Here is a 16,562-nt window from a genome sequence, read left to right on the forward strand (position 1 = left end):
CTGCTCGGGGGCTGCCTCCGGGCAAGTAACCTGTCCCCGGCCTCCTGCAGGGACCTGGGGACTGGATGGAAAATCCCAGTCAGCTTCATTCAATAGTCCTCGATGCGCCTTTCAATACTTCTTGGCTGCCTTCTCTTGTGGGAAAATCATTCGGGGCGTGAGCCAGGGAACCTGCATACCGGCTAACGGCACGATTTTTAACACCTGCCTGCCTCTGTTCTTGGCCCCACCGGGGGCTAAAACGCCTGCCCTCAGTGCTTGTCCACATCAATCAAGAAATGTTAAAAGCCTCAATGCCATGTCACAAAGATAGGGTTAAAAACAGGTCTCTGAAATGATTGTCATTATCAAATCACAAATGGCTCCTGGTGAAGAGAAATTCGGGGTGCATCAATATGTGGAATGGTATCATGCCAGTTAAGGAACTATTCGCATGTACATTGACTAAACATTTATCTTGGATTTAACTGTGACTAAAAAGTATTGCTTAATTTTTTGTGATTGCCTGCAATCTTACTGTTGGTTATAAATTGCTGCACAGTCTCAACTAGGCTCCTGGCGAACCTGGGCTTACACTGAAAACAATTGACCCTAATTTGGCAATAATTTCAGTGATAATGTGCTTTCAGGCCTATGCGTTATTGGGATTTGTGGGTTCAGTGATAGACACTGAGAGACACAAGTGTAGGAAATGGAAAATGTCACGCTGGTAGAGGACGTGTGCTCTTCTTGGGGACTAATGCATATTATTTAGGTAAAAGGGTGAAATAGGAATCACTTTGAACCCAATGGTAATATGGTTGACCTTTGGGTGCTTGATATTCTCAGTAATTGTTTGAATTAATACAGTGCGCCCCATTTCCAACCGCCCAGCTTGAAAAAAATTACACCAAAGTTTTTTCAAAATTGGATTTTTTTCTTTTAGCCATCGTATTTGTGGGTAATTCTGTAATATTTTAAATTGACGCTGAATTCTGCTTCATTTGATGCATCTACAGTGAAAAGCGACGATGAAGATATTGACATCAAGCCAAATAAAATTCAGGGAATTCAGGGAAAGGCTTGCGAAGATGCCAAGGATCAGAGAAGGCCAAAACGCCCCAGGACAATCCTTACAACACAACAAAGGAGAGCATTTAAAGCGTCATTTGAAGTTTCTTCCAAACCTTGCAGAAAGGTAAGGGTTTTCAATTATTGTTAGGTACATCTAGTTAGGTTATTTACTTGCCCTAGCCTGTTAGTTTTAACACAAACACCAAAGATATTCAGTGCTAAAGCAAGTCAATGTCTTTTAGCCTCTTACAGCCCAATCCTCAGACCCAACATTATCTTCTGGTGGGGGCTATGTGGGCGGAGGCTGAGGATGCTGCAAAACTGTGCGATTCTTTGCAAGGTGAGACCTGGGAGATTGGCACTTCTGGCTCCCTGCATAGGCCCTGTCAGTCTCCCGCCCAAAGCCGGTGCAAAGTGCTAGCTGTCCGATGTATGGGAATGGGATTGCACGTGATAGGAGACTGCTGCCTGAGATCTGAAGTAATGATCCCCAAGAAATCTGGTGTGGTTGAGACTGAGATTGGGGCGAGGGGGGCATCATGGCTGGGGTTAGTAGGTAGAGGAAGGGGACAAACCAGGGCAGAAAAAGTCCAATATTTCCTTCTGGGGCTTGGAGGATCAATCAAACAAGGAGACAATAATGTGAACTCACTCTGCTGGATCCCTTCTGACCCTGATCCCTCTTGCATCAAGTTGGCCTGGTGGTGAAGCCTCAGCAGTTTCCCTGCATTGGCCTTGAGTTAAAATTGCAAATCAGCCTCAACATGTTTGGCGCCCAATTTGCATATTTAAAGAAGGACCCCGAAGCCTTTCGGTGGGTGCCCCTTGCCTGGTTAAAATTACAAACTGTAGAAAGGCAGTGGGATCAGTTGTGGAGGATGAATCACTACAGCCATTTTAACTACCAATTTCTGCCAGGGGGCAGGTTGAAACCAGCTCTTCTATTTTTCAAAGCTTTTAAATATTATAAGAGCATATGAAATGGGAGCGGGAGCAGGCTATGCAGCCCCCTAACCTGCTCCACCCTAACATCCTGGCTGATCTTCAACTCCATATGCCCTCTCCCCATATCCCTTGATCCCCTTGCCATCCAAATGCTACATAGTGTGTTTTTGCGTTCAGAAAATCAAATGCACTTCAGGAAGATTGTTTTAGCGAAATGTACTTGACTTTCTGTTTGCTTATTAAAGTCAACGTGCAAATGATTTTTCTCAACAGGTCAGAGAAACCCTGGCAGCAGAAACGGGGCTTAGTGTCAGAGTAGTTCAAGTTTGGTTCCAAAATCAAAGAGCCAAGGTAACCTTTTAGTCACAAATGACTCGATTTTGAAATCCTTTTTCTTACCGTTGTTTGTGGAATATTCTTTCTCGTGCAGTAGGGCTCAATAGTCATGTAGTCACAGCACTGGGTGAGAAACTCAGAGGCTCGGTGTTCAGAGCTCACCATGACAAGTTGTGGAAATGAAATCAGTGAATCTGTGGACTAGCATCCAAAGGTGAACAGGAGAGTTACCAGATTGTCACGGAAGTACAGCTCAGTCACACATCTCCTTGCCATCTCCATCTGGTTTGACTTTATGTTGATTTTTAATGCTACCTTGATGGCCAACTCCATTGTAAACTAATTGTTACATCAAGAGATCCATCACTGGCTTCTAGGCAACAAGGCACAGGCAATAAAGGCCACCTTACCACATGCACCTGGGAACAAATACGAACAGAAAATGGAGCTGGGGGGACAGTGACATACAAAATCGTGTGGGGGGGATACATTTGTCTTGGGATGTAACATGACAAAAGGCAATAGTGATCAGCGGCCCATTTAACACTCCCACAAAATTCATTTTCATATTTAAGCAGAGCTTATGACTGGTTGCCAATTTGCTATTGCCCGTTTCTCGATGCCCTGCAAGTCAAAATCCAACCCAAACCCCACTCCGCACACCTGGGTTTGAAACCAGCTGAAGCCTGCAGATTGGGGGCCTGTGTGTCTGCTAGCATTACAGCTAGGAGTCCATTGAGTTGGATCATTCTCTACCCTATTCCAAATTAGCTGCAGCAGATGCTCAGCTCAAATCTGGGCTCCGGCCTCATCCCGAAACCGAAAGAATGGCCGGGCGTGAGAGGAAAGTAATGACTCGTGTCGGAAGAGGTTGTCGGTGCACGTTTTTAGGATGGAGCAGTGTTGCATGTGACATGTGTAATTCCTGATTTTGGGGGCGCTTGATGCTGTGGAAAAGTGCTCCCTGCAGACATGGATGTGAGGCACCCAAAAAATATAAATGGAAAACCAGCTGAAGAGCTACCAGCACCAAATCATTCGTACTCCCTGAAGATCCATTACATCCCCCATCAAAACAAAACATTGATACAATCCAAATAAGCTACAATAGCACAATGTATATGCAGAGCCTAGGTTTGACAGAGGTATTAGATTTGAGATACATAGGTATGAAGTGCACAACTGGAGTAAAATACATTATCATTCATATATCTGAAATTAATCTTGCACTGCTATATTCCAGTTAATGTAGATGAAAACACGTAAATCACGTTTATGCGAGGAGCACTGGTATAATGTGTTGTTTACTTAATCGAGAAGAAATGTTATTGTTTTATGGTTGGTTTGAATAAATTAATCACAGCCCTAATGATGCCCTTCCATTTGTAACAGCAATAGCTGCAGCAATATGATCTTCTGATATGTGTTATTATTTTATGTATAATCCAATTTTCATGTTGCAGCTGCCTTGTATTCTTTTGTACTTCTCCAAAAGGCAGGACAAAATTATACCCCCCCCCACCTGATAAAATACCCTAGTGTTCCAGTGAGGGATGTGTTTTGTGCGTTTTGCTGTTAGTTGAATTTTTGAGATGTAATTCAGTTTGGGTGCTTTCAAGATCCTGTTGCTTCACCCGATTTCAAGTTGATTTCTTTGCAATTTTCAAGATGAAAAAGCTGGCACGGAGACAACAGCAGCAGCAAGAGCAACAGAATGGCCAGCGACTCGGACAAGGTAACCAACCGTCTGATGTTGGGGCTGGTGGGCGGGCGGAAGAGACTGAAATAAAAAATCTTCAACAGAAAACTGTTATGGAAGTATTACGCGACTGCTGAGTGTTCTGTAATAAAGAATTCAAAGCAACCTGGTTTTAAATGGCACTACCATTGAAAACAACGTGTGCAAGTATAACAGGATTAAAAAATAGTCGCAATAAATATTAAGCGTTAAAGCACAATTGTCGACATCCATCAGCACGATGTGCCAGAGCCCAGAATGAAGAATCTTTCCCAGTGATGTCACCCCAACCATTGTACAGTCACTCGGCAGTTTAATTTCCTTTTAAAATTAAAATCTGCATCTAGCTTTTATCATTTTAATTTAGATTACTTATCTAGCCTGTGGTATAAACAGAACATGTAATGAACAGCCATAGGATACATCTGATATCCCACTCATGAGGATGACTCACTACTAGAGTTGCTGGGGTAAATTATTAGACCGGGCGAGGCATGTGCTATGGCTCCTCATCACTGCGTTCTCTGCTTCGATTTATTGCAATTCGTGTCATGCAGCCATGAAAGATTAAAATGTTTTATTCAGACAGAAAGCTTGTTACTTTCCGACAAAGAAACAAATCTGTTCCATTGAAACTGGTCTTTTTTTCTCTGAAGACAGGAAAGCGAGGCAAATTTCTGATTGATCTTCTTTTCATTGGCAGAAGTGATGTCAAATAGAATGGACGGGATGATAAATTCATACGCACCAGTTGCACCTCCTCAGCAGCAGCTTGTGTCCATAGACCAAAACGGTTACAACTCGGATCCATTTCAACAAGGACTCACCCCACCCCAAATGCCAGGAGACCACATGAATCCGTATGGTAGGTGGCTGCTTGTATTTAGTTACTTTGTCAACTTTCAATTTAATTTCCTGCACCCATTTCAAAACATCACTGTATACTTTATGGCTACGGCTATCAGGAAAGACTGAGTAGGCTTGAGGCTCTTTTCTCTAGAAAAGAGAGGTGACCTGATGGAGCTCTTTAAAGTTAAGAAGGGATTTTGATAGGGTAGACGTTTGGAAAATCTTTCCACTTGTGAGGGATTCCAAAACTAAGGTCCATAAAAATAAGATAATCACTCATAAAACCAATATGGTTGAAACGGATTGCATAGATTCAATTAAGGGGATGCTAGATAGGTACAGGAGGAAAAAAATAGAAGGATATGCTCATCAGGTTAGATAAAGTTAATAGAGTGAGAGGGGGCTTGTGGAGCATCAACACTGGCCAGGGGCTGAATGAACCTGCCCCTGTGCTGTAAATGTTATATATTGTAATGTCTGAAAGTTCTGCCTATGCATTAAGGCCCTTTCAAATCTGATATTTTTGGAAATACATCAAGTTCTGATTTTGCGGCAACTTTATTTTATCACAAAAAGGTGAGATGAGGATGACTGCCCTTGATGTCAAGGCAGCACTTGGCCAAGTGTAGCATCAAGGAGACCTAGTCAATGGAAGTTGGGGTGGAAACTGTCCACTGGCTGGAGTCATACATAGCACAAAGCAGGACGTTTGTGGTTATTGGAGGTCAATCATCTCAGCCCCAGGACTTTGCTACAGATGTTCCTCAGGGCAGTGCCCTAGGCCCAACCATCTTCAACTGATTCATCAATAATTTTCGCTCCATCATAAGATCAGAAGTGGAGATGGTCACTGATGATTACACACTGTTCAGTTCCATTTACAACTCCCAGATGATGAAGTAGTCCATGTCCATGTGCAACAAGGCCTGGACAACATTCAGGCTTGTGCTGATATATGGTGAGTGACATTTTGTGCCACACAAGTGCCAGGCAATGACCATCTACAAGAGAGAGTCTAACCATGTCCCCATGACATTCAGATAGCACTACCATTGCTGAATCCCGTATCACCAACATCCTTTGACCAGATTACCCACAACAGCAGGTCAAAGGTTGGGTATTGGGTACAGTGAGAGCTCACCTCCTGATTCCCCAAAGCCTGTCCACCATCCTCAAGGCTCAACTCAGGAATGTGTTGGAATACTTTCCACTTGCCTGGAGGAGTACTGCTCCAGCAACAGCTATACAGCAACACAAAGTGGGCAGTTTTTGCATGCAGTGGAGGGCCCCCACTGCTGGTAAAATGCCAGCAAAGGTGGGAAGAGGCCTTAATTGGCCACTTAAGTGGGCTGCCTACCACCTTCCACATGCTTGGCAAGATGGCACAACGATGGGAAGTTGACAGGCACGCCACCCCCTACTGCCTTCCTTCGCCATCTTACAGGTGTAATACTGTAACCCAACCCATCTCCAGAGGACTGGTAACATCCGACCATAATCTTCCCTCCATTCCCAGCCACAGACGAATAGGAGACGTTTACAGGGAATAGACATATTGGGTGCATTCTGATATTCTGACACTTTATTCTGTTATATTGTAACTCAAGTATGAATACAATCTACCACTATCCCAGACACAAAGTTCAGTGTGACTTGAGCATGATTTGGTGTGCGTCTTTTATATTTCTCCCATTCTAAAAGCATCAATTCCTAATTGCATATTTCAATTGATGAGCTGAATTTTTCTGTAAACCTGTTACTCATGGTGACATTTTTTTCCTTCCTTGGCACCTTTGGGGAAGTAATTCAGCAATAAAAATCTAGACTCAGGCAGTATTACACATCCAGTGGGATAGATCAGGAATTGTACATAAATTCTGTATATTGACACTGAGCTTCCTTAGATATCGGCTTTTCACATTTGCTTTTCAGACTTATTTCCCATTGTGGCCAATAATGCATTCTTTCAAATCTTTCTTCCTGGCTTTAAAATTATTTTGGAGAGCTGCACTGTTGAATGGTTTTTGGCTTTTAGAGGAAGAATTTTCCCCCCATCGGTGGGGGAAGTGCAGGAGTGGGTGTGGGCAGGCACGCCTCCAATGGGGGTGCGCCACCATTTTATGTGGGCAGGACAATTAAGGCCCGCCCAGCGTGACGTCTGCCAGGAAGCACTATAAGCTCCCTGTGCGGGCGGGCAGGGGGGAATCCCTCAGCCGAGAGTACGCTCTTCCCCGCATGCCCGCGAAAGAGTGCACTCATCTCCCTGAGGCTAAGCGCTGCCTCAGGGAGATCGGCGCCAAATTTAAAAATGGTCAAGGTGCACAGACAAAAATTCCCTGACACGTCCCCTCATGTGACACTGTCAGATGAGTTGGGACATGTCCATCACTTTTAATGAAACATTTATTAAATTTTTTAAAAAACCCTCATGAGACCCCATCCCGCCCGTGGATGAGGTCTCATACTTTTTCTGAAGCCCGCCAGGGCTCCCGGCCTGCCCGCCAACCTTAGGGTTGGACGGGCAGTTCCATTCATTATTTCAATTACTTTTTAAATGGCCTCAATAGGCCGTTGACAGGTCGGCGGGCACACAGCTATTCGGCTGCGCCCCCGTCGACCTGAAAAATTGAAATGACGCAGGGTGACGTTGGGAGTTCCGCCCGACGTCATCCCACGTCGGTGAGCGGGCCTCGCCCCCCGCTCGCTCACCTAAAGATCCTGGCCTAGGGTTCAGTTGCACTCCTGTGGTTATCCTTGATAGCCCATTGAATTGACGCACTTGGAGTTCAATATCGCTTTAATATATAGCCTCTCTTTTGTCTTTCTGTCCCAGTCCCTGTAGATGCCATTGAACTACCACTGTTCCCGGATGTATTTGGAAAGTATCTTGTGGGGAACTGAGAGGAGTGGAAAATTGAGCCTATTTGTTTTCAACTTTAATATAAGTAAAAGGGAAACATGCAAGGATGCTGGTTGGCCCATCATGTGTGCACCCACTCTGAAACAGCTATTAACTAGTCCCACTCTGCTGTTTCTCTCCATAACCCTGCAAATTTAACTTCCTTAATACATTTACCCAAAGTTACCATTCAATCTGCTTCCACCACCCTTTCAGGCAGACCATAACAATTCACTGGGTTAAAAAAGAACTGATATATTTCACCAGTAACCTTAAATCGGTGTCGCCTGGTTACCAACCTCCCTGCCAATGGAAACCGTTTCTACCTAACTACCCTACCAGAACCCTATACAATTTTGAACACCCACTATTAAATCTTCCCTGAGCCATCTTTGCTCTAAGGAGAGCAATCCCAGCTAGTCAGTCTAAGTAACTGAATCTCTGCACCCCCGGTACCACCCTCGTTATACCAAAAAAACCGGTGTTTAGCTGAAGGCCAAACCGCGCGTCCAAATGCAAAACAATGTGGGTGCTGGAAATCTGCTTTTGAAACATAAACAGAGGATGCTGGAAAATCTCAGCAGGTCTGGCAGCATCTGTAGAAACAGAAAGAGAGTTCCATGTGCTGGATTTTCATGGAGCTGGGGAGACTCCATGCAGGGGGTGGGGTGAAAACAGCAGCTGGGATTCTGGGATTCCCTACCTCACTCACGGGGTTTCTGATTTTGAGGAGTGCCTCTTGAGGGCGTGGGCTGGTTTGGGTCGCGAACCCGGACCCTGCACCCCCGACGTTGCCGGCTCCATTGTGTACACTGGCATGTTCTGCTCCTCCACGATTTTCATGGAGATGGGCCAGCCTTTTGAAGAGTCATAGTTCATGGCACCTCAGGGGTGCCTGCACGAGGGAACCTTTTGAAAAGTAGGTTCAAAAGGCCCCCCCCCCCCCACCATGCTAAGGTATGCCCCACCCCCTATGGCCCCTCATGACCCCCATGCCAAGGTATGCACTCCACCCTCCCCCTATGGCATCTCATGCCACTGTTGCTAAGCTATGGCTCTTCCATGCTCATTTACCCACTATACACTGATAGAACCAATTAATTTTATAGTGTCAATGGAATGTGTAAAAGTAGCTTTAAAAAACAGTCATCCATTGATAACTTTCCATAAAACTCCTTTTTACTACAGGCCAATAAAAGTGTCAATCATCATGACCCTTTAAAGCATCAATAGCTGAAACTGCAAGCACTTGAAACATATTTTCTAGTGTAAGTAAACATTGTGCAGTTGAGAGAAGAGATCAGAGAGCCAGGGATGCCAATTGAACAATGTTTTCCCTGGGGAGCAACGGTTTTAGTATTCTAATGAATTTCTGGGCAGTCAGCCAAGCCTCATTATGTGTTCTTGGCTGAGAGCCTAGACTTCCATTAGAGTACTGAAACAGCTGTGCCCCAGGGAAAACCTTGACCTGAGGGGCTATAGCAGGTGGGGGAGGGGGGCATACCTTGGAATGGGGGACATAGGGGCCCATGGGGGGGGGTGGGGTGGGTAGGGGGCATACCTTGGCATTTGAGGCATGAGGGGACATGGATGGTGGGTGGGGGGGGGCATGTGGTGACATGAATGGAACATGGGGAGGGGGTGAGGGGCTGAAGGGCCTTACTCTTTCATAATAACTGTGGTGAAGTCCCAAAGCACTGAGGTGGGCCTTTTTAAACTGCCCCCTTCGGCACCCAGCAGCCCCCTGTCACTGCCTCAGAATTCTTCCCTGGGTCGGCTAGGCCAACTGCAGCCCACACCAGCACATCCCCAGGGTGGACATCCCACCTTCCCCAGCACCTTCCCCAGCACCTTCCCAACAAGGCGAGTGGTCCGAGCTGGGAATTTTCCCGACTCTTGCTCCCCGCCTTGAGGATGAACGTTTCAGGTTGTGGACCTTTCACCAGCCGCGTTCATTCAAGTCTTTGCGACTTTGTTCAATCGTGACACAGTCTCATTCACGATATAGTCTTTCCTGTGTTGTCAGCTGGCATTTTAAGTCTCATGTTCCCACCTTGGGTGGAGTTTTACAGCCCTTCCCACCGGCAGGACTTTCCAGTCCCTCCAAAGCCCAATGGATTTTTGAATGACTCGCCACATTCTCCGGCCCCGAATTCCGCCCCTTACCCCTCCCCAATTCGGTGCGATGGTCAGGAACAGCATTGCCAAATTTGAACATTTTAAAACCAAGAGCGGGGTAAGATTCCCTCTTGTGCCTGATATCGAACCAAAGCATTACCCTTTTGTATGGAACATATTTCCAGGTTACACACAGTGGAAATTCAATTTCAAAAACAGTTCCAGCAATAAGCTCGGTGCCAACGTGCAGAGAGACAAAAAAACCACACTGGTTTCTAGAAGTAGTATTTTAATATTGTTTCCACAAATTTAAAAAAGAGGTCTGTGAAAGAATGCATCATTTTGTGCTCCTCCATATGCCCATACTGACACTGTCGAAATATCCCTGTATTTCTTTTTTTTTTCTCATTTTCATACATTATTTATTATTTATCAATTGCTTTTTGGATTTCTGTGTTTTATGAGCACCCAAGGACCACAAAAAAAGTCATGAGCCTTCATTAAAAATGAAAACTCATCATAACGCCCTTTAAGTGATTTAGTGCTGTCAATTAAGCGCTTTCATTTTGTGATTCCAGGAAACGACTCCCTCTTCCACGATATCGACAGCGACACCTCCCTCACCAGCTTGAGCGACTGTTTCCTTGCCTCATCTGAAGTTAACCCCATGCAAGCTAGAGTGGGGAACCCTATCGACAGGCTCTATTCCATGCAGAACTCATATTTTGCTTCGTGAAAGCAACAGGACTGAAGAAGAAACCTGATTTATTTACGGTGACTTTAAATGGGGGCGGTGGGGGGTTGGGATAGGAAAAAAAAAACTAAATAAAGAAAACTGTACAGCCATATATATTACCTTATTCTTGCCTCATAATGAACTTATCCACTATTTCCCATGTGGCAGAAAAAACTGACAGCGAGAAGATAATGGAAGTGACATACAAAAAGACAAATTCAATAGAATTCAGATCAGCACAACAATGGGAGCATGGGTCGTAGAGGCTGCAGCTGCATTCCATTGTTTCAATGTTTTTATACAAAGACTCCAGAACTTATTGTTCTTAATTACATACATCGAAATCTGGGAATCTCAAGCCTCTCTCCTGCCCTTCTGCTATTCCGTTTATCACTTTTTTTGGGTCATGACTGGATCTCAAAGATATATATATATATTAAAAAAAAAGCTACACACCCAATTCTCCATGCACTTGATGTAAAAGAGGTTAGAAAATGTTATACTTCACTGTCGCCTCAGTCAGGTACGTTTGCATAAAGAAAAAAACCGAGTAGACTAATTTGGCCTGAGCTCCCCTTGCGTTTTTGCATGAATCATCTCTCTCGCGTGGTAACAGCTAAAACACTTTATTAAAAGCTATAAGATGTAGTGCTCAAGTTTGTACTGCCCTCTCCTTTCACAGTATTCGCTGCTTATAGCTGTCACACGGTTTCCTCGCTCGAGCATAGTCTCCGGTGCGGAATGGTGCGTGACTTACGGTGTTGTCAGTGCTAGTAGCCAAGTGCCAATAAATGGAAAACTTGTTCTGCAAAGGTGGCTGTTGATAATTTGTCAAATTGAAATCCAGTAGTTTTCATTGCTGTTTAAAAATGTGCTGGAGTGGTTAAATGGTGTTATTTCATGCGGTTTTAGCACATTACACCTGTTTTCGTTTCTCGATTTGTCTAAATCACTGCACGTTGTGTCTTTAGACCGAGCAGCTTCACACGTGAAGCCTCAAGCTCTGCCAGGATACTATATGCTCAGTCACAGTCTTGCTAGTGGATATTACAATACCAAAGTTCAGGTTGTTCAGTGCAGGTGGCAAAGCATTTCCCCCCAGCCCAACAAAGAAACCAAAGTTTTGCTGCAGAAAATGTACGGTGAATGAAGTAATACTGTGGCAAAACATACTGCCTGATCACAATTACATCTTTCATTAGTAATGGTGCTCAATGTTCGGCAGTGATGAATACGTCCATTAAACGGGGAGATATTTTGCAGCATTGAGATAAGTAATTGACAAATTGTACAAAAGCCGAGACACGAAGCCCCTCCCTGGTCCATATCCATCATAAGTCGCCAAATAATTGGGATGATAGAGGAAATGTGAGAAATGAGTCAACATCCAGTTCAGCAGTGTTATTGTTTTTATATTACTGTGTGCGTTTATCCACAGTACCTCTGATAAATGCTAAGATTTAAAACCAAAGGTAATTGTTAAAAGCTAACCTCATCTTTTTTTAATTCAAAATAACCAAGCAAAACTTGACCTATAACTCAACTGGGAGTTACCTGTCTTCTAGTGGTTAATTACAACAAGATATGCACCCCGGAAGCAAAAACATATTCCACTGATAGAGTTCAAAGGTATGAAAGTAGAAGTACAAGTACTGTTACCATCATTTGTATCATGATTCATCTCATCAAATGGTAATCTCTGTGCTTTGACCTGAGAGTTTCAGTAAAAGATTAAGCCTGAAAGCAGCTTTTGACCTTTCTGATTTTGTTCAGCTCATTTTGGGACTGCCATGGGACAGTATGATTGCTCAAGTGAGGATAATGCGCTTTAACTGAAGCAATACTTTAAAGGGAGAAGTAAATTGACAAACTCCTGTCAGGCACCCTTAGCATTTGATGTGTTCACTCTGACAGCATGCCATTGATTATGCGATTGGGACTTGGAAGGTTATGGGTCAAGGCAACTGCAGTTTATTAGTCTTTCCCATATAATGATTGCTTTCTATAGGTATCTGGGGAGGAAATCAACCTCTTTACTGTATGCATGCATCAAATTATATAGTAATTCCATTGTCATTCAAAATGAATTTTCTATTGAGGAAAGCAGAAGGAACAGTGTACAGAATGATGATTGATTACGCCAATATGTTGAGAGTTCCGTTAGTGCTGCACTGATGGCTATGTTCATGCAAACTTAACTACAAATAAGTTTGGTTGCCACCTCTGTTACTCCATTTAATATGGTAAGCTGGTTTTAAAAGCATGTCCGTTTAAAGAATATGCTGCCAACTCTGTCATATTTTACTTTGGATTGTATTCCTGAACCTGAAACTGTTTAACATAGAGCAGTTTAGAAAATGTAGATCTCAGCCAGTTGTCAGGAATAGTAGAATGAAGAATTAACTACCAACATGTGAACTGTCAAATGTTTTCCCTGTTAATCTCCCTCATTTGTGTACACTTATATTTTAATTGTTGCCAGTGCCATACACGTTTTTGGAGATTATAAAATTGTCTGCTATTTACAGTTATTTAAGGTATTGAAAATGACCAAAAACACTGTATTCATCAAAAAAAACCCATAATTAAGTCACTTGAGGTGCATAAATCCATTCAAGGCAAAGATGAATGAAAATGACCGCTATAAGTTTATTGAAGAACATTTTCTTCACCCTTTATTAATTGATGTATAGAACTGTGTGGAATATTGGATATAACTGATGCATACATTCCCATGGCTGAACATTGAAGTGAAACCATACCTGGAGTGTTATCACCCGAATATGTTTTGCATCTTAAAAAAATTCACGAAAATGGGAATAATATAAATTCTGTATAAAGTTATGTACAGCGAATTTTCTTACATTTTGGTGTGCCGGTAGCTTAGAACAAAAGACAAGCAAACCTCTGTCTCCTTTATTAAAGGTCACGTCCATGATTTCAGTATGGCTGTATGTATTGTAAATTTATATATTCTGTATTTATGTTAGACTGAGTGTAGAATTTTTATAGTTGTGTCTGCTATATTTGTCATCAACTTGTAAACAAGCCTGTGCTATAATATGTAGCATCTATGACTTATCTTTTGCAACATTATTTAGCGACAGCTCTGGTTTCTTGATCCCACCCCTCCCCCCCCACCCCATCCTACCCCCTACCCCAGCCCCATCAGTGTCAGGCATGAGAACTTGCATTGTGTGTAGAACATATTTTATTATTTAAATTACTTGTTATTTTTAAATTATTTATTAGTGTTTCGAGTTCATTTTGTGGCATTGTTAAATAAAAAGAGTTTTTGTACAACCTCTTGCTTTACAATAATCACCTCACGTTGTTTTGACATATGTAACACTGCATTCTCGAGTAGTTTGTCTGTATATCTTCCTGGTAATTTTATAGATGCCCTCATTTGCAAATTACCACAGTGAAGCAAAGAGTTTGAAATGTATTTATATAACAATTAAAATTAGTTTCATCATCCTAGTGTCTGAACTATGGAAACGTTGTATAATAAAGAAAAAGTTCACCCCGTGTACAGAATTATGTGTTTAAAATACAATGCATAAAACAGCACAAATTAAACCTTTGTTGAAATGGAGTGGTTATCGAGCTGTTGTTGCACCAATATCTCAGAGTGGGAAAATAGAGATTGATTTATCTAACACAGCTGTGCAAAACAAAAGGAGTGGAAGAAGGAAATTTGACTGCAGGTAAAAATGCCTCCACAAAGGCTCCAGGCACTGATGCTGTGCCACCTGGATTATGTGAAATGGGTCAGACAGCTTAGCATTCGAGGCAGCGACTCACACGTTCCTCAAGCCTTTCAGTGTGTTGTAAATCTGATTATCAGCTCAACAGATGAGTTCAAACAGCTCTTCAAAGATTTGTTTTAATGATCACTGTCTTATCTTAATTCCTGATTTATCTATAATACTGCTGCTGTAGGGCTATCTTTTTGATAATGGCTTGTCAATCTTTGCTACCCCTGAGTTTGTTCTGCCAATTGGGCATCTTCCTTGTTTTCAGGCTGATGGGAAAGTTGGATTTTTGTTGCTTCAAGTGATGGACTTTATTTACCCTGATTGACAGCAACCCCTTGACCAGATTCGAGCCACAATTATAGTGCAGCACAGGAGCAAAGGCCCTGCTGTCACAGGTCCGTCCACCTCTCAGGGAGACCAAGAACTGGTGAAAATAGTTTTATGGGCAACATTCTCTCAAAAAGATAAAACATGGGAGGCAAAGTTCTTAGAAGGGTGGATTCGAATTTACCTGTGAAAGCAGTGGGCTCTTTCAGTCTATTGGTCTCTGCTTGTTCTATCTTATCTCTTAAGATTGGATACTCAGTGTGATTTAGGCATTGATCTGGACTCCTCCCCACCACTGCCCCCCCACCCCCATCTTCCTGCCCCTGCCTCAGAATTTGAGCACCAGTGTCTAAATCTAGAGCCAGAAGAACATTTTCTTCAAATCTATCAGTTGGGATTTCATATTTAGGCCAGGCGCTGTTTACGTTCATGACAGTCCCAAGACTAGAAAGAAAAGCTACAATTGAAGGTAAGGGGGAATCATATTTTGCTAGAATTAGCAGTCATCTTATTTACAAAAATGGCTTGTAACTATTTTCCAGTAGAGAGAATGCACAATTCCACTGTACTGTGCACTATGGTTCTGAAACAGTCTTTAGTTGTACTGTATTACACTTATAGTTAGGGGTTTGACCCCACCCCCACTAGGGCTATCTGTACCTTGCTTGTCCTGCTTTCTACCCTTAATTAGCACGTTCCTTAGATAATATCACCACCTTCAACACCTCTTTGTCCTTTTGTCTATGACATCTTTTGGTTATCTCCACCTATCACTGGCCCTCTATCCAGCTCTACCTGTCCCACCCACCTTAAACCAGCTTATATTTCACCTCTTTTCTATTTTTACTTAGTTCTGTTGAAGAGTCATACGGACTCGAAACGTTAACTGTGCTCCTCTCCGCAGATGCTGCCAGACCTGCTGAGTTTTTCCAGGTATATTTATTTTTGTTTTGGATTTCCAGCATCCGCAGTTTTTTGCTTTTGACCAGAAATCTGTTGGCTATGAAAACAACTCCTGAAACACTGATCACATTTCTAAACTATGCTGAGCTGAAATTTGTTACAGAACTTATTTACTACTAAATATGGCATGCCAGACCTGGCCAGGATTTATGTGGAAGACAATTATTCTTTTATAGGATACACTTCACACTTATTGCTACAATTAAATGATGTCTCCAATTGCTTTTCAAAATAAGGATAAAACAGTGATGCAGAAGATTTGCTTACAGGTGAATAAATCAAAAGAATGTAGAACAAACACAACAAAAGGAACTGGTCTTTCTTCAAAAGTTGACCAACCTGATTACCAGCATTTTCTGGTTTTATTTGTCTTTCAGCATTTTTTTTTTGTTTTGCAACTATTTTTGCTGGTGCTGAGTTAATATCTTTACACACAATATGTTGTTTGAGTTTGAAATTTCTTTAATCCAAAAATGCACTCATCTTGGTACATGCACAAAGCCAACCATTGGGGATTTGAGTATGATCAAATCTCCAAGAGATGAAATAACCACCACTGAGTTTTCTGATCGCACTCCCTCCCTAACAGCATGGTGGGTGTACCTACGCCACATGGACTGCAGTGGTTCAAGAGGGCAGCTCAACACCACCTTCTCGAGGGCAATTAGGGATGGGTGATTAAATGCTGGCCTAACCAGCAGCCCCCACATCCGGTGAATGAGTAAATTTAAAACAATACGCTGAGTACCTAATTTAGGTGCGTCTTGTTGAGCACTCATGCAGTCGAATAGGAGCACTAGGAGAACAAGCCAAATTCTCTCCACCAGTTACTGGAAA

The 16,562-nt window shown here is 42.8% G+C and overlaps 1 protein-coding gene across 2 annotated transcripts in view; it reads left to right on the plus strand.

Annotated features, from left to right (window-relative positions):
* LOC144685434 (LIM/homeobox protein LMX-1.2) overlaps positions 1-11,535 on the plus strand; it is a 185,651-nt gene extending 174,116 nt beyond the window's left edge. For both annotated transcript variants that reach the window (XM_078549922.1, XM_078549923.1), the window contains 5 exons: positions 999-1,177; positions 2,272-2,349; positions 4,003-4,069; positions 4,776-4,937; positions 10,517-11,535. In XM_078549922.1, coding sequence (XP_078406048.1) covers positions 999-1,177; positions 2,272-2,349; positions 4,003-4,069; positions 4,776-4,937; positions 10,517-10,674 — 644 coding nt within the window. In that variant the 3' untranslated portion in view covers positions 10,675-11,535. The remainder of the gene's footprint in view (positions 1-998; positions 1,178-2,271; positions 2,350-4,002; positions 4,070-4,775; positions 4,938-10,516) is intronic.
* Positions 11,536-16,562: the final 5,027 nt, after the last annotated feature.

The sequence above is a fragment of the Cetorhinus maximus genome, chromosome 10, assembly GCF_964194155.1.
Source record: "Cetorhinus maximus chromosome 10, sCetMax3.hap1.1, whole genome shotgun sequence".
NCBI lineage: Eukaryota > Metazoa > Chordata > Chondrichthyes > Lamniformes > Cetorhinidae > Cetorhinus > Cetorhinus maximus.